Genomic DNA, 23,224 nt, shown 5'->3' with positions numbered 1-23,224 from the left:
GTTCTTATCGTTTTCTATGTTCCTATTTTAGGGTGATCCAGGAGTCCCAGGTTTCAAAGGAGAGGCTGGACCAAAAGGGGAACCGGTAAGGTTTTCTTTCTTTTCAATGATACGGGGAACATGAATGTGATCCCAAAGTGTAAGCCCAAAATACTCAAGTATGTAAAAGGATGATAAAGAGAATTATACTTGTTGATGGAAACAGTTCACTTAATATAATTTAAAGTTTGTGACTAACTGGATTCTTTTGACTGTAACTCGACTGCTGAATGGATATCTCTGTTACCTTCTGTTTTCAATAGGGGCCACATGGTATCCAGGGTCCAATCGGCCCACCTGGTGAAGAAGGCAAACGAGGTCCCCGAGGTGATCCAGGAACAGTTGGTCCTCCGGGCCCAATGGGAGAAAGGGTAAAATTTGAATAACAAAATAAATTCTTATAGTTGTGGGGAGATTACTTGAGGCACTTTTGGGAAATTGAGGAAAACTAGGGCAGTTAAGAGAAATGCTAGCAGGTATATTACACAGTTCAGTATGGCTGTCTGTGAATTAAGGGAGCCAACTGTCTAATCATTGTTTAGTCATTCATTCAATAATATTGATTGAACAACTGCTCCATGCCAATTTTGATACATGGTGCTTGGGACACATCAGTGAACAAGACTGCTATGGTCCCAGCCTCCATGGAGGGCTAGTAAATAATAGTTTAGTGGGGAGGTAAGCAATAAATAAGTCAACATATAAATAAAAATATAATCACACATTTAACTTTTAAAAATTATTTATTTTCATTGGAGGCTAATTACTTTGCAATATTGTGGTGGTTTTTGTCATAGATTGACATGAATCAACCACGGGTGTACATGTGTCCCCAATCCCGAACCCGCCTCCCACCTCCCTCCCCATCCCACCCCTCTGGGTTGTCCCAGTGCACCAGCCCTGAGCACCCTGTCTCATGCATCGAACTCGGACTGGTGATCTGTTTCACATATGGTAATATATATGTTTCAATGCTATTCTCTCAGATCATCCCACCCTTGCCTTCTCCCACAGAGTCCAAAAGTCTATTCTTTACATCTGTGTCCATTTTGCTGTCCACATATAGGGTCATTATTACCATCTTTCTAAATTCCATATATATGCATTAGTATACTATACTGGTGTTTTTCTTTCTGACTTACTTCACTCTGTATAATAGGCTCCAATTTCATTCTCCTCATTAGAACTGATTCAAATGTGTTCTTTTTAATAGCTGAGTAATATTCCATTGTGTATATGTACCACAACTTTCTTATCCATTTGTCTGCTGATGGACATCTAGGTTGCTTCCATGTCCTAGCTATTATAAACAGTGCTGCGATGAGCATTGGGGTACATGTGTCTCTTTCAACTCTGATTTCCTCAGTGTAATCACACATTTTACATTTAGAGAATAACAGGGTGATGTGGTAGAGAGTAACCGTATGACAGTCATGTGTCATTAGATTAGGTGTTTAGGAAATGAGATTCTTTGAAAAGTTGGCACCTAGATAAGATCTATAAAATAAGGATGAGCCAGCCAGAAACTTGAAAGAAAACACATTTTCAGCAGAGCAAGCAACAAGTGCAAATCCAGGAAGCCTAAGAAGGTTGAGCAACTTCAATGATCAGAAAAAATTGCTGTGACTGGACTATAATGAAACCAGTCTGCAAGGGAGATTAACATTATCACCTTACTTTTGTATAGAACTTCAGAGAATGTAAACAGTTTCACATCCAAGACAATACTAATGCCTGCAATCACTGACATTGTGATTATCAAACATGGTACCATTTTTTTGCCTCTTGTCTTTGTATCTAGGTATCAGTTTTTCTCGGTTTGATTTTACAGTGAAGCATTAGAATATTTCTTGATTTGAATAATTTTGGCTCAGTACTTTATATATATATATATATATTTAAATATATATATATTTAAAAATTTGAAGTTTCTTCCTGTTTAGTCAGGTTACTTTTTTTTAATACATATCTATTGCTGTGTTGGCTTGATCATAGCTCCTAAAATCTTATAATACTAAGAATAAAAAATACCCATTCATTATATGTTACATAAACACCCACAGTTGAAAATCACGCTTTGGTCACTTGCAGGGTGCTCCTGGCAATCGTGGCTTTCCAGGCTCTGATGGTTTACCTGGGCCAAAGGTAAGTTTATCCTGTCAAGACTGACACTCTTGTGGGTATTGTTGCAAAAGATGCCATTGTCCGGAGTGGTTATCTAGCTTTGGCTCACGTGGGTTCTGGATCTAGAAGAGGGTTGGATACAGACATTAGACCTAATGCCAGATCCCTCTTGTGCAATTTCTTCATTATAGAGGCCTCAGGGAGAAGGATGATAGTTGGAGGTATATTGAAGTTCCTGAAAAGAACAGACCATAAATCTTTCCTTTAGCTGATATTCTTTGTTCCCTTTCTTTAGAAATTTAGACTCTTTTAAAATTCTGGGGTTTCTAAATCTAAGTTATTGGAGTGAGGCTTTAAATACAACTCTCATTAAATAATGTTGGAAAACCTTTATTCCAAGGAATCCAAATGTGAATAAAATGTGAAGTGACGTGGTTTACCCATGGTTGTACCCACTTTGACCAATTCCTTTATACTAGCGATTTGATTTATAAAACAAGGGTTCTACATACAGTTGCTTTTATTTGCCTGCATTCATTTTTTTCCTGACGTGTTCTACTTTGCTTTGGAACAGGGCGCTCAAGGAGAGAGGGGTCCCGTTGGCTCTTCAGGACCCAAAGGAGGTCAGGGGGATCCAGGACGTCCAGGTGAACCTGGGCTTCCAGGTGCTCGGGTAAGAACACAGCAATTTTTTGCTACATCAACCCAAGGGATATGCTCCTGAGAATCCATTTTTAAAGGTTTTTAAAAGGTTTTATTTTTTAGTAACTTGGTTTCACAACTTGGAACTTTTTTTGTTCATTTTTATGGATTAGACTTTATTTCTTATGAATTGTTTGTTATTTTTATCATGTATAGAAACTTCTATACATGTATAGTTACATGTATACATGTAACTATCATGTATAGTAACTTCTAATCCTTTTTCAAAGGGGTATGTATTAGTAACTTTACCACTTGATTAAAAAAAATCCAATTTATCAATTTCTATAATTTTCCTTTATTCGCTGATAAACAACAATTTGACTTTTACCAGAGAGTGTTCCTGGTAAATTTCATTTTAACAAAATATCATTTGAAAATTCATTCGAACTATGTAAATACTCATATTCAGTTGTCAACAATGCCCCTTAAAGAGAAAAAATTATACAAAAGTTGCTTGGAAAGATACATTTGGCTCAATGTAAGTTCTTTATCTTTAACCCTGGGTTAGAGGTAGGAGTAAAAGTCTCCTACAACACTGTCTCTCTCCTTCTATGTGAGAACCAGTCCTTGGGTTCCTCTGCTTTGATAATCTTATCTAGGTGGAATGCCTACTGAATGGCCAATTACTTTTAGTAAAAATGACCCCTGATTATAGATTTTAAACTTGGAGGACTCTGAAGGGTATTAAGAACCTGGGAGGAGGCATAGCTATTGTATTTCTTGAGTTTGCAGAGACTTGTACCTGGGCCTTCACCTTGCTAGGACTGGTAAGCTAAGTCCAAGGTGCTGTTAAAAAAACAATTGGTTACCTTGAGATTTCAAACCAGGGTGGCCCCTTGCACTTCCCATGTAGATGAGGAAATCCATCTACATGGGAAGTGTAGGGGAAAGATGGGGCCTCCCATTACAGGAGGCTTAGAGACTGGCCCTGCAGGCTGTGCTGGGCAGACTTCTCCCAATGGAGGATTCCACCTGTGGTACCTTGTTGGCACATTGTGTTGTCTGTCCTGTATCCTCTGAAGCCAGTTTGGGTGAAGTCCATGACGGAGCTCTGAGTTTGTCTAGGGGAGCCTAAGGCTCCCGAGAATGGGCACTGCAAAACAGGACTGGATCTTTTAAATGTAGTGCTATTTTCACTCTTTAGAAACTTTGCTTCAGTGGTAGGTCAGCAGCAAACTGACAGTTGCTTTTAATTTTAAGGGTCTGACAGGAAATCCTGGTGTCCAGGGTCCTGAAGGAAAACTTGGACCTTTGGTAAGTGATTTAAACAAAAGTCCACCACCATTAATATTTCTCAATGGTCATGCAGCTTAAATGATAAGATCCTTAGTTAAGGCTAATGTATGTTGAGCAAACTTTGGGAGATAGGGAAAGATGGGGAAGTCTGGTGCACTGCAGTCTATGGGGTTGCAAAGAGTCAGACACAACCTATCAACTGAACAATACCAATGTTTTTGATTATGTGGGTGCTGATCATGTCTGAAATACACCTTCCCCTCCTGGAAGCAAATCCTAAGGCTCTGATCATTTTCAAATTGACCAAAAATTGATCACACATTGAAATAAATGTTTGAGATTGTGACTGCTTCTCTGATATAAATGAAAAAGTTGAAATGATGTATTTATGAATATTGGTAGCATTTGTCTATTAGTAACAATCTTGTTTCTTGATATCCTTCCAATCTTATACATTTAAGAGATAAATAGGTATAAAGTTTGACAACTCACATATCCTGGGCCCTTCCTTTATATTGTACATGTGAAACAGAAGTCTTGAGTTTTCATTACCGCCCATAAGAGTAAATGAAAGAAGAGAAAGATTTCCCCTATTAATATGAGTGTAAAGAGATATAAAGATGAAACTTGTATATAGAATAAGAATTAAGTCTCTGTTCTAAATATTAAAATATCTCAGCAGTTTTTTTTAATACTCAACTATTCTGATTCGCTAAAAATATAGGATAATTTAAAGCTTATATATCTTTTATAGTATGCAAAAACGAGTGCCGGTTTGGGCGCTGTGACATTTATAGAGAACTGATGTGAAACTTGCATTGCTCCTGTCCACTTTGTAGGGTGCTCCAGGAGAAGATGGCCGGCCGGGTCCTCCAGGCTCCATAGGAATCAGAGGGCAGCCTGGGAGTATGGGTCTTCCAGGCCCGAAAGGTAGCAGTGTAAGTACCGTGTATAATGTTGCCAGCTCATGGTGATCCTCACTTGCCATTAACTGTCAATCAGCAAACTGATCGACACTTAAGTTAGTTTGTATTGATTCTCTAGGGTGATCCTGGAAAACCTGGAGAAGCAGGAAATGCTGGTGTTCCTGGGCAGAGGGTAACTACCCATTTTCTGTTAAAGAAAAAATAGAATGGAATTATCCAAATTCTCTTGGCCTCACCTCATGTATTATCTCTCTGTGATGCTAGGGAGCTCCTGGAAAAGATGGCGAAGTTGGTCCTTCTGGTCCTGTGGGGCCCCCGGTAAGTTTCATTGAGAACATATTCACATTACATTGTTCAATGATGGTTGTCTTATCTGTAAGACTTGACTTTACAAATGGATAAGTTTCAGGGGGAAGCAAATAAGAAAGTGCAAGGTGAAAGAATTTCAGCTATATCTTTTGAGAGCTGAAATAAAAAGGCATCTCCTGCCTTATTATTTTAAGCTTCTATAATACTAATGGCAAAAGTTACCTCATCATCTCTATGTTGTCACAGCTGAAAAATATAGCAACTAGGAAAATAGCATCTGACAAATATTTTATAAGGTATTTTATTTAAAATATGTAAATATTCAATTATGCCTGTTTTTCTAATATTATACCTTATAGAAATTTATTTAAGCTGGAAGATAATTATGAATAATAATAATATACTATGTTATATATAATTATGAATTATTATGATAGAAGTTATAATTATATAATATAAACTTATATACATTTATTATTTCCTACTTATTAGTCCTCAAAGGAATATCTCTTGAGGTTTATTTTCCTCTTAGGAGTCTAAAATTGTGTTTATCAGAAATACTTGGCATTTTTATTTGTTTTGAACTGGGACAATTTAAATATCTTTCTAAAATGTTAGCTTTGCTTTCTTCAGTTACTCTAGTTTTGAAAGTTTGATTAATACTTCTTATAACACTGAAAAACTACAATGGAAAATTTAGATTGGATACATAAAAGTAATGAATTTGTCTGTGCCCAATAGTCAGTTTTCCCATAAATTTTACAGTTGACTCCAGACACTTATGTTTGGATAAAAAAATGAACACGTATCTGTTTCTTTGCTGGCTTTAGGAGGTATTTTCTCACCATCAAGGACTTCAAACAATACCATTAGGTGATTTTTTAGAACTAGTTTATTATCTGGCTAAAGTGAAAAACTTGTAATTGGAAGAAATGCGAAGAAATATGAATACTTGGGTAGTTCACACAGAGAGGAAGCGAGTAGCTCTGGCTCCTGGTGCTCATGGCTTTCTTTTCTTTATGACTCAGGGTCTTGCTGGGGAGAGAGGAGAACAGGGTCCTCCAGGCCCCACTGGCTTTCAGGTATGCACTGACTCCATCTTCCCTTTCTTCTTCCCCTGATAAAATGCTTTTTCTTATGGTAAGGATATGGTTGAATGATGTGGAATTTTATAATTTTCAAAGAAGCAACTCCTCTTTTAGTAAATAGGATAGACATTTGGATGAAATCAAACATTTTTGTTCGAAGAACAGGAATAGACTTCCCCTGAAAAACTGACCAAAACCCAAACCTTTAACAAATTAAAAATTATAAAATGCTTTTGATATCTCAGTAGGATTTATTTAACTATATTAAGGCTTATCTAATATATTGGTGTCTAAAATTTTTCCTTTAAATTTTTATGGTGTATTTGAGGTATAGCAGATTAACAATGTTGTGACAGTTTTAGGTGAAGGGGCTCAGTCATAATTTTTGTTGAACAAATTTTCATGATTTATCTAAATATGTTAGTAGAATATTTAATAGCATTGGGTGATCATCATTTGGGGAAAAATTTTCAGGCTAACTTTTCATATTTATTCTATCAGCCTAAAACGTTATTCTGAGAGCCATTAAATACTTCACAAATATAAAGAACCTATTGCTACATTATCATTTTGCTAAGTGGTGGGCAAATGTAAATCTATACCCATAAAAGGATTAGCTGCTGTGTTATATTAGAGGGTATAGTTTTCTAGTTTTGTTATGCTCAACTTTTGTTTAAACAGTATCATTTGCTTGAAAATAGTAAGGGAGCTCCATACATTGAAAAGGGTGAAGGGTTAACACTAGTGGCCTATTAATTTCCATGGAGACACAGGTTTATATTCTTACTTTTATTTTAGGGGCTTCCTGGTCCTCCAGGGCCTCCTGGGGAAGGTGGAAAGCCAGGTGATCAGGTAAGTTTTTGAATAATAAGAGTAGTAATACTAAAAATGTCTGACTTATAATATCACTTACTATGTGTCAGGCTTTGTTCTGCTTTGCTTGAAATTAATTATCTGTTTTAATCCTCAAAATAACTCTTATGTACTAGGTACTATTATAATGTCCATTTTCTGTTCAGGTCAGTTCAGTCGCTAACCCGTGTCTGACTCTTTGCGACCCCATGGACAGCAGGATGCCAGGTCTCCCTGTCCATCACCAAATCCCAGAGTTTACCCAAACTCATGTCCATTGAGTCGGTGATGCCATCCAACCGTCTCATCCTCTGTTGTCCCCTTCTCCTCCCAGCCTCAATCCTTCCCAGCATCAGGGTTTTTTCAAATGAGTCAGTTCTTCGCATCAGGTAGCCAAAGTATCGGAGTTTCAACTTCAACATCAGTCCTACCAATGAACACCCAAGACTGATCTCCTTTAGGATGGACTGGTTGGATCTCCTTGCAGTCCAAGGGACTCTCAAGAGTCTTCTCCAACAGCACAGTTCAAAAGCATCAATTCTTCTGTGCTCAGCTTTCTTTAGAGTCCAACTCTCACATCCATACATGACTACTGGAAAAACCATAGCCTTGACTAGACAGACCTTTGTTGGCAAAGTAATGTCTCTGCTTTTTAATATGCTGTCTATGTTGGTCATAACTTTCCTTCCAAGGAGTAAGTGTCTTTTAATTTCATGGCTGCAATCACCACCTGCAGTGATTTTGGAGCCGTCCCCAAAATGGCCAGCCACTGTTTCCACTGTTTCCCCATCTATTTGCCATGAAGTATTGGGACCAGATGCCATGATCTTCGTTTTCTGAATGTTGTGCTTTAAGCCAACTTTTTCACTCTCCTCTTTTACTTTCATCAAGAGGCTCTTTAGTTCTTCTTCACTTTCTGCCACAAGGGTGCTATCATCTGCATATCTGAGGTTATTGATATTTCTCCCAGCAATCTTGATTCCAGCTTGTGCTTCCTCCAGCCCAGCGTTTCTCATGATGTACTCTGCATTAATTAAGTTGACTATGCAGGGTGACAATATACAGCCTTGACGTACTCATTTTCCTTTCTGGAACCAGTCTGTTGTTCCATGTCCAGTTCTAACTGTTACCTCCTGACCTGCATACAGGTTTCTCCAGAGGCAGGTTAGGTGGTCTGGTATTCCCATCTCTTTCAGAATTTTCCACAGTTTATTGTGATCCACACAGTCAAAGGCTTTGGCATAGTCAATAAAGCAGAAATAGATGTTTTTCTGGAACTCTCTTGCTTTTTCCATGATCCAGCGGATGTTGGAAATTTGATCTCTGGTTCCTCTGCCTTTTCTACAACCAGCTTGAAGATCTGGAAGTTCATGGTTCATGTATTGCTGAAGCCTGGCTTGGAGAATTTTGAGCATTACTTTACTAGCATGTGAGATGAGTGCAATTGTGCGGTAGTTTGACCATTCTTTGGCATTGCCTTTCTTTCGGATTGGAATGAAAACTGACCTTTTCCAGTCCCGTGGCCACTGCTGAGTTTTCCAAATTTGCTTGCATATTGAGTGCAGCACTTTCACAGCATCATCTTTCAGGATTTGAAATAGCTCAACTGGAATTCCATCACCTCCACTAGCTTTGTTCATAGTGATGCTTTCTAAGGCCCACTTGACTTCACATTCCAGGATGTTGGCTCTAGGTGAGTGATCACACTATCGTAATTATCTGGGTCATGAAGATCTTTTGTTGTACAGTTCTTCTGTGTATTCTTGCCATCGCTTCTTAATATCTTCTGCTTCTGTTAGGTCCATACCATTTCTGTCCTTTATCGAGCCCATTTTTTCATGAAATGTTCCCTTGGTATCTCTAATTTTCTTGAAGAGGTCTCTAGTCATTCTCATTCTATTGTTTTCCTCTATTTCTTTGCATTGATCGCTGAAGAAGGCTTTCTTATCCCTCCTCGCTATTCTTTGGAACTTTGCATTCAAATGGGTATATCTTTCCTTTTTTCCTTTGGTTTTTGCTTCTCTTCTTTTCACAGCTATTTGTAAGGCCTCCCCAAACAGCCATTTTGGTTTTTTGCATTTCTTTTCCATGGGGATGGTCTTGATCCTTGTCTCCTGTACAATGTCACAAACCTCCATCCATAGTTCATCAGGCACTCTATCTATCAGATGTAGTCCCTTAAATCTATTTCTCACTTCCACCGTATAATCATAAGGGATTTGACTTAGGTCATACCTGAATGGTCTAGTGGTTTTCCCTACTTTCTTCAATTTAAGTCTGAATTTGGCAATAAAGAGTTCATGATCTGAGCCACAGTCAGCTCCCGGTCTTGTTTTTGCTGACTGTATAGAGCTTCTTCACCTTTGGCTGCAAAGAATATAATCAGTCTGATTTCGGTGTTGACCATCTGGTAATGTCCATGTGTAGAGTCTTCTCTTGCATTGTTGGAAGAGGGTGTTTGCTATGACCAGTGCATTCTCTTGGAAAAACTTTATTAGCCTTTGCCCTGCTTCATTCTGTACTCCAAGGCCAAATTTGCCTGTTACTCCAGGTGTTTCTTGACTTCCTACTTTTGCATTCCAGTCCCCATATAATGAAAATGACATCTTTTGGGGTGTTAGTTCTAAAAGGTCTTGTAGGTCTTCATAGAACCATTCAACTTCAGCTTCTTCAGCGTTACTGATTAGGGCATAGACTTGGATTACTGTGATGTTGAGTGGTTTGCCTTGGAAATGAACAGAGATCATTATGTCATTTTTGAGATTGGATCCAGGTATTGCATTTCAGACTCTTTTGTTGACTATGATGGCTACTCCATTTCTTCTAAGGGATTCCTGCCCACGAAGTAGATATAATGGTCATCTGAGTTAAATTCACCCATTCCAGTCTATCTTAGTTTGCTGATTCCTAGAATGTCGACATTCACTCTTGCCATCTCCTGTTTGAACACTTCCAATTTGGCTTGATTCACGGGCTTAACATTCCAGGTTCCTATGCAATATTGCTCTTTGCAGCATTGGACCTTGCTTCTATCGCCAGTCACTTCCACAATTGGGTGTTGTTTTTGCTTTGGATCTGTCCCTTCATTCTTTCTGGAGTTACTTCTCCACTATCTCCAGTAGCATATTGGGCACCTACCGACCTGGGGAGTTCCTCTTTCAGTGTCTTATCTTTTTGCCTTTCATACTCTTCATGGGGTTCTCAAGGCAGTAATACTGAAGTGGTTCGCCATTCCCTTCTCCAGTGGACCACATTCTGTCAGACCTCTCCACCATGACCCCTCTGTCTTGGATGTCCCAGATGCCATGGCTTAGTTTTAGAGTTAGACAAGCTGTGGCCTGTGTGATCAGATTGGCCAGTTGTCTGTGAATGTGATTCAGTCTGTCTGCCCTCTGATGCCCTCTCTCAGCACCTACCCTCTTATTGTGTTTCTCTTACCTTGGACATGGGATATGTTTTCACGGCTGCTCCAGCAAAGCGCAGCCACTGCTCCTTACTTTGGACGTAGGGTAGCTCATTTTATAGGTGAGGAAAATGAGACACATAGATATTAAGTAATTTTTCCAAAATCACACAGCCAAAATGATGTCAAGTGTTTATAGGACTGTGTTATTAATCACTAACTACATCTTATTGGAACTATAAGGTGTTACTGGAGACTTCATAAACAGTTGCGAACAGAAAATTACCATTTTATTTATATCATTTTACCAACATATAGGTTTATGTAATTTATTTTTCTTGGAGTGATTTATTCATTCATGTAACTTTTAAACAAATATTTGCTGAGCACTCTGTGCTAAGCTCTACTGAACTTTGGCCTTAACCAACTGAATAAATGAGTTGGACCTTTCCCTAATTTTTATTTCAATAGGTGATAGAAAGTATAGAAAGACAGTTATGACAATAGCGTGTTTTAAGTGCAGTGGTCGGGGAGGCACTGTGTGTGTATAAAGCTAGAGGATGTGCCTAATTCAGACATTGCTAAGTCGCTTCAGTCGTGTCTGACTCTGTGCGACCCCACAGACGGCAGCCCACCAGGCTCCCCCGTCCCTGGGATTCTCCAGGCAAGAACACTGGAGTGGGTTGCCATTTCCTTCTCCAATGCATGAAAGTGAAAAGTCAAAGTGAAGTTGCTCAGTCGTGTCCGACCATCAGCGACCCCATGGACTGCAGCCTTCCAGGCTCCTCCGCCCATGGGATTTTCCAGGGAAGGGTACTGGAGTGGGGTGCCATTGCCTTCTCCGAATTCAGACATTGGAGGTTTAGAAAAAGTTTCCCCAACAAAGTATTATCTTTTACGTAATCTGTAGGATGAATGATGGTAAGTCGGGAGGAAGGAAGTTAAGAAAATATTCTAGGAAATGGAAACAGCAAGTGCAAAGGCTTGCTGATCAAATTTAGGCTCTGAGAATTTTTGGTAAGTCAGAAATATCATCTACAACTTGAGGAGGGTGAAGATGAGGTTAGAGGATGACAGGGAATGTTTTGAGTCTAATTTGTGCTTATTACTAGAGTAATGGGAAGCTAAGAGAGGGCTTTTAATTAGAGAGAAATAGTGTGAGATGTGGGCTTTAGGAAGATCATGCTATGGTGAAGACAGTACATTGAAAGGGATAAAACTGGAGGCCTACTTGATACAGTTAGTATTTGTATTAAATACAAATAACATTTGTGTCATTATTATAATACAAAATTGTAGTTGTAATTTTAAGTGACAAATTTTCTTTTAGTTAAGACTTTTAACATAGTCATGATTGCTTTAATTTGAACTTACAGTTTCTAGTAGAGTGTGTTGTCTATATTCTATGTTCAAGAAATATTTAGTAAATTGAATTAAATTGGTTCTATTTAAAAGATCAGTACTTCATTAGTTTTAATTGCACTTTCCTCTGCTAAAAGTTTTTCACATTCCATTAGGAAATTAAATTCTTTTGCTTTAACTGTCACTAAGTAATGTACTATCTTTGTGAGATAATATTTTGCCTGTGCTCATTGCCAAAAAACAATCATCCAGATATTTCCATATAATGTATATGATATCCTTTCATTTATAAAAGTGTACACATTTTTCTTTATTCAATATTATGGACTTAGTCAGATGTCCAATAACATATTAGAAGAAATTAGGTATATGGTCTGGAAAACTTTCTAATAAATATCTAAAATTTAGTTAAAGTTTTTCATTTTAAAAAATGTATTTTATAGGGGGTTCCTGGAGATCCTGGTGCAGTTGGCCCATTAGGACCTAGAGTAAGTATTTTCTTCTTCTTCTTTTTTATTTTGATTAACTGTGTTTCCATTGGCTTCAGTTTATAAAACCATCTTTCATCTTAAACTTGGCTGTATTTTAATCATTGCAGTTCTTTTACTTGATGAAAATCAGTCTGATGAGAAACAGTCTGTGCTGTGAAGCCAGCATATGCTTACTTCAAGTTCATTTCTTATCACTAAATTAGAAAATTGAGTCTTAATCATTGCTCATTTCTAAATTTTTTCCCAGAAATCACTTTTCAGATTTCTGGAAACATATTTAAATCCATTTTCAGATCAAGCACTGAGACTGCTTGACATTTCTGTATTGTTTAGGGAGAACGAGGAAATCCAGGGGAAAGAGGAGAACCAGGAATAACTGGACTTCCTGGTGAGAAAGGAATGGCTGGAGGACATGGTCCTGATGGTCCAAAAGTAAGTGTGGTAGTAAGCTCAGTATTAATTTATTTTTTAATTGTTAGAAATATTTTATTTCAAAATATTTGCTTTACAGTATTGTGCTGATTTCTAATTTACTGGTCAATAAACACATGATGGTACTAGAATTTATTTCTCTTGTTTTTCCAAAGTAATTTCTTTAACAAATATTTAAAGAGCACCTGCTTGACTTTCCTTTGACGTTAAAGAGTCAGGTATAAAGGAGTCTCTTCCTTGATGGGATTTATGATCTAGTACACGAGGCAGTGATATTTCCTCATATACAAAACCGTTTCCAAAATTTATTTATATATTTTCCTAAGGACTTTTATTTATAAGTGGAGGCAAGAAATGGAAAATTGCATAATTTATTAGGAGATGTTCCTAATCATATGCTCCATTTCCCTTGTCTCAGTTTCTGTAGTTCTGCTCACTAAATATATAAAAGTATGTCATTTTTGAAGTCTGAAAGTACAATGCGTTATAAGGCAAAAATCAGCACCATTTCCTTTTGGGTGCCATTGTAAAGTTGATAGAAGATAATGTGGCCGTTTCCAGCGCAAACTATCAGAGCAGAAATTTTTGTGATCAGATGTTAGATACCTTATCACCTTCAAGGGCCAGAGATTGTGTAAGATCTGCTTCAATTTCATTACTGAATAAGCCTGAAAACCAGCTTCATTTCATGGGTTCTTTAGTGAGAGAATGAATGTACTCTCTAAATGTAATGTCTTCTTTTTCTTATTAGAATCCTTATGATGTTGCCAATAAAAGAAAACAAAAAGGCAACTCTATCATTTTTGTTTGAATCAGTACCCAATTTTCCCAAAGAGAAAATCTGAAAACAAAGCAACAATCAAAACAGAAAGGTATTATTTAAAGAAAAAATAATGACCTTAGAGACAGTTTTCCCAAATGAAAAATATGAACATGAGGTTGAACCATATGTAATTGCCAAGATTCTACTATTTTGGGTCTACCAAAACAGGGATTCCATGTGGCTAAACCATAATATATAGATGAGCTTACTTATCGTTGGTTCATTTTAGGGCAGTCCAGGACCACCTGGAACCCCTGGAGATACAGGCCCACCAGGTCTTCAAGGTATGCCAGGAGAAAGAGGAATTGCAGGAACTCCTGGCCCCAAGGGTGACAGAGTAAGTTTATTTATTTATTTTATTCATCCATGTAGATTTTCTACTGATAATGATTTTCTGGGCAGACTTTTACTTCTGCCATCCTAAGTTGCAAGTCCTTCCTTCTTTCAGTACGTGTACTGAGAAAATGCACAGTCCCAACATTGTTCTAGGCCCAAGGGGATGCAGTTGTGAACATTAGAGATGAGACCCTGCTTTCATGAAGCTTCGATGCCAGTGTAGGAAAAAGACAATTAAGTGAATAAATGGCCTTTTGTGTGTTTTCGCAGGGTGGCATAGGAGAAAAAGGTGCTGAAGGTACAGCTGGAAATGATGGAGCAAGAGTAAGTGAAATCATTCTTTTCAGTGGCAGGGCTAGGAATCAACATCATCATTACTATATGAGTTTGCCTGAACTTTCTAGAATAAATCTCATGTTCCCATGGTAGTCAGGATTTGGGAGAATGATGAAATCTGAGATTTGACATTGATTGCCTGTGGATATTCATTTGCTTACCTTGAATTAGAACAAGCCAAAAAAATAAAGTCATTATTGAGAGAATGAAATAAGATACATTTTTACTGTGCATGTGAAATTGATGCTTTAAGCAGTGGGGCCCTCTTTGTCCTTCTCTATCATATTTATTCCATATGCAATGTTTCTGTTTATTAAAATGCTAATCTAATGAGTCATCTTAGACTTCCTTCCAGTATAGGCAAGTAGAGTTTTACAGAGTAACCAAAGGTGTGATAAATGTTTCTCAATATGCTAGCTGTCAGGGGTGAGAAAATTACTGCGTGATGAATCATCATTAATGAGACTGAACAAGTGAAATGTAAAGAAGGATTGCTTAATGCCCTTCCAGAAATTGATGTTTAACAAGCTTTGTGTCCTCAAAACTAGAATATATTTGCAATTCTAAGGATAATCAAACAATCAGAACAAAAATATATTTTCAGACATGAATGATTCTCTCAGGTAAGAGCAGATAGTTAATCACTCAGAGAGTCAACATTTTCTGAAAATAGCTCCTGATATTTGCTAAATAGTTTCTGATTCAGTATGACTTAGTTTGCTGTTAGTTGTCATGCTGTACCCTGACAAAAGCAGTTTTGCTATTAAAAAAAGAGATGACACTGAGCTGCTGTTAATATTTTGTTTCTGCCCATTGAGTCACTATTAATACACTGATTATATTAACCTTTGATAAAAAATAGTACATTATAGGAAAGTTTTAGTCTTATTATAATGATTCCTTTTTTCTTTTTCTGAAAGCTAGGTAAAGGTGAAACAATTTAGCAAACTATGAAATCAAAAGTATCTTTGCCTTTTAATTAAATCTAACATTCAGTTCAATATTTCAAAAGTGGTCTAAGTGAGTCTGGTTTATTGTTTGTGCTTCACATCACAGTTGGTCTGGAGTGCACAGTAAACAATGAAGAGCTGTTTGAAGGAACGATGTGCTGTCAGTTTATTTTAAGGAGAAATATCCATCTATTGCTTCTTTGAACTATTGAATACTTTGAAGCTGCAGTGCAATAGGATCAAGACTTAAGCAATGACTGCTTAATTTTTAGTGAGGGAAATATGTTGTTTTAGGCAAGAAGCAGAGAATTTATCTCATTTAAAGGGGAAACACTTTTAACGTAGTCACCTTTATATTCAAGGCATCGCACAGAGTTGGACACGGCTGAAGTGACTTAGCAGTAGCAGCAGCTGCATTAGGTGAATGGCAGAATATTGCTTCATTATAGATCTAGAGAATTTAAGATCACAGTTTTCTCATGTTCTTGTCTTAAAATACAACATAAGATTAAAAAGTCATTTTATTCCCTAAGTTTCTTCTGTAATGCATACATAAATTAAACGGCAAAGGAATATCTGAGTTTCTTGTGAAAAAGCAATACACAAATATCAGAGAGAAAACCTGTTTTAGGAAGGGCTCCAATGCTGTGCAGCAGTTTAAAGACTGTGCTTGTGTGTCAGGAAAAACCCACGTGTCGCTCTGCTATACTCTGAGCCAAAGAACACCCTCACCTTCAGTGCAGTGGGGTGGTTCCATTCATCTTCATCACAGGCATGTGGAAAACTGAGGGCTTTGGCACAATTTCACTTTTATAAAAAATAAAGAAATGATATTTCACTTGTATAGTTTAAGAATAAAGTATGCTGTACAAAACAAGAAAAGCCTCTTCAGTCTGTTGTCAAATTTCAAATAGAGATTAGTAAAATTAAACAAGCTAAGAAACACAGAAACATTGTTGAAGGATAGCACTGGTTTCAGACTAATGTTTGAAGACACTGTTATGTGTATAGATGAGTGAGTTGGGTGAAATAGATTGAAACGTTTTGCGGAGAAAATCCACTGGGAATTGTTTTAGACTAGATATAAAATATTGAGAATATACAGGTTGTATCATTTATTACAGGTGATGTTTTACAAAAGCAGTCATCTGTAACAAAATGGTACCTTCTTGGTTTGTTTGTTTAAACGTGGAGATTTCTGCGCATTCTTTTCTTCAATATGCCTATGTTACATTCATTGACAGGGTCTTCCGGGTCCCTTGGGCCCTCCAGGTCCTTCAGGCCCTACTGGAGAAAAGGTAATGTCAAAAATTGTTATCTTGTGGACTCAATATTCTGAGATCTGAATGCTGGCTCTTTTTCGTAATGTTTTCTCTTTCATAAAATATGACAGCTGGGCTAGATCATTTCTGAGTTCTCCTCCCATCCACCCAACAGATAGGGCACCACGTCCTACAGTTATACTGTGTTTTGCTGTTGCTTTGGACAGTTCAGTTCAGTTGCTCAGTCATGTCCGACTCTTTGCAACCCCATGGACTGCAGCACACCAGGCCTCCCTGTCCATCACCAACTCATGGAGTCCACCCAAACCCATGTCCGTTGAGTTGGTGATGCCATTCAACCATCTCATCTTCTGTCATCCCCTTCTCCTGCCCTCAATCTTTCCCAGCATCAGGGTCTTTTCAAATGAGTCAGTTCTTCACATCAGGTGGCCAAAGTATTGGAGTTTCAGCTTCAACATCAGTCTGTCCAATGAACACCCAGGACTGATCTCCTTTAGAATGGACTGGTTGGATCTCCTTGCAGTCCAAGGGACTCTCAAGAGTCTTCTCCAACACCACAGTTCAAAAGCATCAATTCTTCTGTGCTCAGCTTTCTTTAGAGTCCAACTCTCACATCCATACATGACTACTGGAAAACCATAGCCTTGATGAGACGGACCTTTGTTGACAAAGTAATGTCTCTGCTTTTTAATATGCTGTCTAGGTTGGTCATAACACTCCTTCCAAGGAGTAAGTGCCTTTTAATTCCATGGCTGCAATCACCATCTGCAGTGATTTTGGAGCCCAGAAAAATAAAGTCAGCTACTGTTTCCCAATCTATTTGCCATGAAGTGATGGGACCAGATGCCATGATTTTAGTTTTCTGAATGTTGAGCTTGAAGCCAACTTTTTCACTCTCCTCTTTCACTTTCATCAAGAGGCTCTTTAGTTCTTCACTTTCTGCCATAAGGGTGGTGTCATCTGCGTGTCTGAGATTATTGATATTTCTCCTGGCAATCTTGATTCTAGCTTGTGCTTCCTCCAGCCCAGCATTTCTCATGATGTACTCTGCATATAAATTAAATAAGCAGGGTGACAATATACAGCCTTGACATACTCCTTTTCCTATTTGGAGCCAGTATGTTGTTCCATGCTTTGGATAATAACCATCTATAATCTGCTTTTCAGGGAGAACCTGGCCCTCGAGGTTTAGTCGGCCCACCTGGCTCCCGTGGCAATCCCGTAAGTGACAGTATTTTGATGTTCTTTAGTATGAGATTGAGCAGTAAAACAAGCCATCATTTTATCTTGATATTTATATGAAACCATGCCTGTTGGGTTAGGTTACTTTTAACTTCCTGGTTTTCACCTTTTACTTTTCTTATTACACTTAAAAAAAATCAGTGTATTATTTCTATACAGTCTATTAAGTCTATGTAAGCAGCTCATTTACTAAATAATCAGAAGCTTCTTTGAGACTTCGGGCCTTGGCAATTTTTTTCTATGACCCTCATCTCTATATCACCCTTAGGAGTCTTCCTCAAGCAACATGTCTAATTTCTCTATATGTACATTTCAAGACACTACAGATTTATAAAAGTGTATTTTAAAATACTGTTCCTGTTTAGAATCATGTGGGAAAGCTACAGTAATGTTTGTCTTCTAGGGTTCACGTGGTGAAAATGGCCCAACTGGAGCTGTTGGTTTTGCTGGACCCCAGGTATGATTTTTAAATGTCCTGAATTTACAAATGATCATTCTTCTTGCTACAGCAATGAATTTAATTAATTATCACTGTCATTTGTTTTGAAGATATATTCAAGATTCTGGAAAACATAGTTTTCTAGGCAATAGCCTCATTTTCAATACATTTTTTTTTTCACGGACTGGCACAAAATGGATGCATCTGCATTACTTTGGATTATAAACATACTTGTTATAATAAATAATGTGGTGACATGTCTTCGGAGATCTCATTGGGGTGGTTTTTTTTCTTCTAAGCTTTTATACTGATTACAAATCACCATTTTATAATATATGAATAAATGATAATTATTATGAAATATTTGTCTTTAAGTGTTGCAACCATTTCCTTATTTATTCTTTGGTGTAGGGTCCTGATGGGCAGCCTGGAGTGAAAGGTGAACCTGGAGAGCCTGGGCAGAAGGGAGATGCTGGCTCTCCTGGACCACAAGGGCTGGCAGGATCCCCAGGGCCTCATGTAAGTTTAAAGTAAAACAAGATACAACTTGAGTCCAGTGCCCACTGTTTAGACCTTGTGTTTAGACCATCTTTCTTTACTGAAGCACCCTTTTGTTTGTTTCTTTCTATTTAGGGTCCTAATGGTGTTCCTGGACTGAAAGGTGGTCGAGGAACTCAGGGTCCACCTGTAAGTTGGTTTGAAGCTCTGGGAATTATGCATAACTAGTCACAGATATCTAGTACTTTATAGCCATCTTAAAGTTCCTTTGAAGCGGTAACAACCAATTTTTAGTTGTATATATTGCAGTGGAAAAAAAAGTACTTAACTTGGATGACAATCTGCATTAAAATTAGTTTTATGACTTTGGAGATCCAGTTGCCTCATATATAACCTAAATAATAGATTACTATGGAAGAGGGAATGAATAACAGGAACCATTTTATGTAATTCTGTTATAAGAAATTCTAATGTGGTCCTAGTGCACCTCTTCAATATACTTGTATATGTTCAAGATAAATGGAAAGTGGCAAGAGAAAACTAGCATTCCTACCAGTTAATCCAGATCCATTCACAAAAGAGGGATACAAGAAAAAAATTTGTTGCTCACAATAAGAAAAGGGATATAAAGTCCTAGGTATCCCTGTAAAGTAGGTAAGCCCTAGAAAGTATATACAACTAATTTTTATGTTAAAATTGCTTATTTGATATTATATTTCTAGGGTGCTACAGGATTTCCTGGTTCTGCCGGCAGAGTTGGACCTCCAGGTCCTGCTGTAAGTCAATTCAATAATTGAAATCACTGATAGTAAAAATAATTACACACAACATATAAAAGTACACACAAATACACATATATATGTATTATAATGATATGTACACATATATTTGAGTTATTATTTGTTCTTTTATTTAATCACTTAATGATTTGTTATCCCATTATTGGGACAGTTCTTGTCCCAATAATTCATACTGGTATGTTGTCAAGTGAATCATCTTTAATCATTGAATGTTTCTTCGAGGAGCTTATTTACAAATCCTTTTTAGCTCCAATATTTAACTATTACTTCATTGGGTACTGAACACTCACAGTATTGTGTGGTAATAATCATTCCTTTCAGTTAGAAAGAATCTCTGAGATTATCTATAATAAAAGTTATTTTTTCATTACAAGATCAAATCAGATAAAAGAAAATACATATTCATTGTTGGTGAAGAGCCTTATGGAGTTTGAAAATTCAAGTTAATTTCAAACACATTTTTTTTTCTTTACAATTTCAAACCACTTTTAGTTTTTAGTTGACTTTTAGTTGATTTATAATATTGTCAGTACACTTTTCATGATGACTCAGAGATAATTGTCTGCAGATAATGAAATGAACCTACAGCTGTGTATTTTATTTTTTGTTTAAATCCACTGAGTGATTAACAGGAAAAATGGACCTGTGAAGCATGGGGTTCTGCTTCTGAAGCAGATATCCCCATATTAGGTATTCGAACGTGGCCTCCACTTTGCCCTCTGGGTCTCTTTCCATGTTATACTAGGGAGCTCCAGGACCTGCAGGGCCCTTAGGGGAGCCCGGGAAGGAAGGACCTCCAGGTCTTCGTGGGGACCCCGGGTCTCATGGACGAGTAGGAGATCGAGGACCAGCTGGCCCTCCTGGTGGCCCAGGAGATAAAGGGGACCCAGGAGAAGACGGGCAACCTGTAAGTTTGGCATCTTGGTTCTAGACTACTTCTAACTAGAAACTCATAATAACTACTGCTACAAAGAAACTGTTTATACATTACCCTGAGCACATTGAGTACATTGTGCCCTATAGGTTTTTATATACAATTCTCTACTCTAGGAAAAAGTACATGTACAGGTATAAAAATATAACAGTAATGGATATGGTATTCAAAAACTAAACAAGAAAACAATTGTTTGGTAAATATCCGTACTGAATTAAGAAAAAATTTTAAGGCAATTTACTGAATATATAAATGCCTCAACATTAATATGTTTAGGGAGAGCCCAGCTTCTTTTCTTTGTTTTAAAATTTTTCTTGTCAGTTTAAAAGAAGGAAAACTGCCTGAATATTTACCTCTTTTATTCTGTCAATATTCACATGATCTTCAAGTTTTCAACTAATTCTCAGCTTTAATAATGGTTTAATTGGTTTAATTCTAACCAGTTCTCACTTTTAAATAATGTTAGAGGCTCAGTGTGGATTACTCATTCTGACTACTCATCTGTAGTGTGATTCTGTAGAACAGAATCTTAATACTAACTTAATATTACTGACAATATATTACCACGAGTAATAATACTACTCATACTAAATAACCTATAAAGCTGTCATCTGTTATAAAGTGCTTGAGTATAGTTTTCCCTGGAGAATTTCTTATTATAGTTTGTCTTCAATATTAGGGTCCAGATGGTCCCCCTGGTCCAGCTGGAACTACTGGGCAAAGAGGAATCGTCGGCATGCCGGGGCAACGTGGGGAGAGAGGGATGCCCGGCCTTCCAGGCCCAGCAGTAAGTGGCTGCACTGGTCAATACTTCATCTGATTATGTGTAATACTGTTTGTGAATGGAGAATTTATCTTTTTTTTTTTCTTATTAAATTTAAAATCTTTTAAAGGCACAAATACAGAGTATTTTTAAAAACTTTTGACTTTAAATGTCAAATTCATAAGTACCTTTGAAAAATATATTTATTTAACCCTGGGACTAGAAACTTAGACAAATAAGGATATGGATTTTTGGTGACTCTAAATCTTTCTTCAAAGATTAAAAATATCCATGGAGCTAGAGAAGGGGGATAATCTCCTGGTGAGTAGGTAGCCTCTTTTTAAATAAACACGTCTAATGGAAAAATCCATATTTCACAGTTCAGAGACTAAGTTTTCATAAACCATCAAAGGGAAGAAATAGTTGAGCTGAAGTAATACTGGAGGTGAAAGTGGGGTGAACTATAAAGAAGGATTCTGAAAGCAATCTCCTAGCCCCTGGAGGGTGCTAAGAATTTCATATTCCCTGGAGTATGGATAAAAGTTTAACTCACTGTTAGCTTTGAAGAGATTAAATTTTACTGCTGAAAGTTTACATGCTTGAGGAAAAAAAGATGATGTTTTTATATGGAATGTGGAGATAGATTTACTGTTGGGGACTTGGAACTCGGGACATGTGGGTGGAGATGGGAAACCAGCAGACTGGGAGTCGAGAGCAGTCTTATTGTTATCAGGAGTGAGCCAAGGCACCTGGACTATTTGGTCTCCCAATAGTGAGATCAAACTGTCAGGATACAGAAATAAAGTGAGGAGACTAAGCAGAAGAGTAAAGATGAGCATATCTTAGTGACACAGATTCAAGACGGGCATCCAGATCTGAAAATAGTACTTCTGAGTAAAACACAAAATGCACCTGAATTGGTGCAAAGGATGGTGCCATCGATACGTCAGGATGGGTGTGATAAGAAGCGGGTGCACCTCTGGGAAGGTACTGCAGTGATACTGGTGTGGCGTGATAACTGACGGTTATTACTCTAGAGGGAGACACTGGGTGCCATTGAAACATAGCCTTTACGTGAACTGTCCCCTCAAGCTTCTTCAGGAGTGGCTGACATATTTATACTTTATTTCAGGGCACACCAGGAAAAGTAGGACCAACTGGTGCCCCAGGGGATAAAGGTCCACCTGGACCTGTTGGGCCCCCGGGCTCGAACGGCCCTGTGGGCGAACCAGGACCGGAAGTGAGTACTATGGTGACGATCACCCTCCCCTTATCTGGGTGTTACGGAGACATTTTTGAAATTTAGAAATTAATTTAGAAACTAGAAATTGTACGTTTGACCTGAAGGAAGTTTTCTAGTGCTGTTTTTTGATGTGTTTTTCTTCCCTAGAGAGTTGACTAAATGATGACGTAAGGAAAAGATAATAAGATTGGTGCACTGGCCTTCATCTCGTCAGGAGCCAAGTATTTTAGTTGGTTTAGGTTGTTGCCAAATTGTTTTGAAGGTGAAAGGTTACAACTGTTTATCTTTTCTCTTGTTATTATTTCATTCTGTAATGGCATATTTGTCAAAATTGCCAAGTTTTACCGTGATAGGATTAATATAATTGTTAAAGCTTGTGAAGAGGGCCAAGTAAGTAGAGATCGTTTTACTTAAATATCCTTATATATAACATTTGGGATATCCAGTTCCCTTAGGCTCTTTTGAGAGGAAATCAACTTTTGGAAGGTGATTTGAAAAGTTATAGGTTGAAATTTCCTCTTTTCAGTGCTTTAATGAGTAAATTGCCAAACCTTTAGTGTCACATTTTCTTGAAAGAAACAATTAACAACGCCTTTCAGAACAATTTTTG

The 23,224-nt window shown here is 37.6% G+C and overlaps 1 protein-coding gene across 1 annotated transcript in view; it reads left to right on the top strand.

The window, feature by feature from the left end:
- The window catches only part of COL5A2 (collagen type V alpha 2 chain), a 152,437-nt gene that overhangs the window by 112,551 nt on the left and 16,662 nt on the right, over positions 1 to 23,224 (top strand). Inside the window, exons 22-44 of the mRNA XM_040227784.1 lie at positions 32 to 85; positions 303 to 410; positions 2,131 to 2,184; positions 2,738 to 2,836; positions 4,069 to 4,122; positions 4,944 to 5,042; positions 5,149 to 5,202; positions 5,295 to 5,348; positions 6,368 to 6,421; positions 7,226 to 7,279; positions 12,488 to 12,532; positions 12,869 to 12,967; positions 14,020 to 14,127; positions 14,397 to 14,450; positions 16,657 to 16,710; positions 17,863 to 17,916; positions 18,341 to 18,394; positions 18,788 to 18,895; positions 19,010 to 19,063; positions 19,597 to 19,650; positions 20,420 to 20,581; positions 21,288 to 21,395; positions 22,504 to 22,611. Coding sequence (XP_040083718.1) covers positions 32 to 85; positions 303 to 410; positions 2,131 to 2,184; positions 2,738 to 2,836; positions 4,069 to 4,122; positions 4,944 to 5,042; positions 5,149 to 5,202; positions 5,295 to 5,348; positions 6,368 to 6,421; positions 7,226 to 7,279; positions 12,488 to 12,532; positions 12,869 to 12,967; positions 14,020 to 14,127; positions 14,397 to 14,450; positions 16,657 to 16,710; positions 17,863 to 17,916; positions 18,341 to 18,394; positions 18,788 to 18,895; positions 19,010 to 19,063; positions 19,597 to 19,650; positions 20,420 to 20,581; positions 21,288 to 21,395; positions 22,504 to 22,611 — 1,746 coding nt within the window. The remainder of the gene's footprint in view (positions 1 to 31; positions 86 to 302; positions 411 to 2,130; positions 2,185 to 2,737; positions 2,837 to 4,068; positions 4,123 to 4,943; positions 5,043 to 5,148; positions 5,203 to 5,294; positions 5,349 to 6,367; positions 6,422 to 7,225; positions 7,280 to 12,487; positions 12,533 to 12,868; positions 12,968 to 14,019; positions 14,128 to 14,396; positions 14,451 to 16,656; positions 16,711 to 17,862; positions 17,917 to 18,340; positions 18,395 to 18,787; positions 18,896 to 19,009; positions 19,064 to 19,596; positions 19,651 to 20,419; positions 20,582 to 21,287; positions 21,396 to 22,503; positions 22,612 to 23,224) is intronic.

Source organism: Oryx dammah, unplaced genomic scaffold, assembly GCF_014754425.2.
Source record: "Oryx dammah isolate SB20612 unplaced genomic scaffold, SCBI_Odam_1.1 HiC_scaffold_27, whole genome shotgun sequence".
Taxonomy (NCBI): Eukaryota; Metazoa; Chordata; class Mammalia; order Artiodactyla; family Bovidae; genus Oryx; species Oryx dammah.
This window is presented reverse-complemented; position numbering and strand designations above follow the sequence as displayed.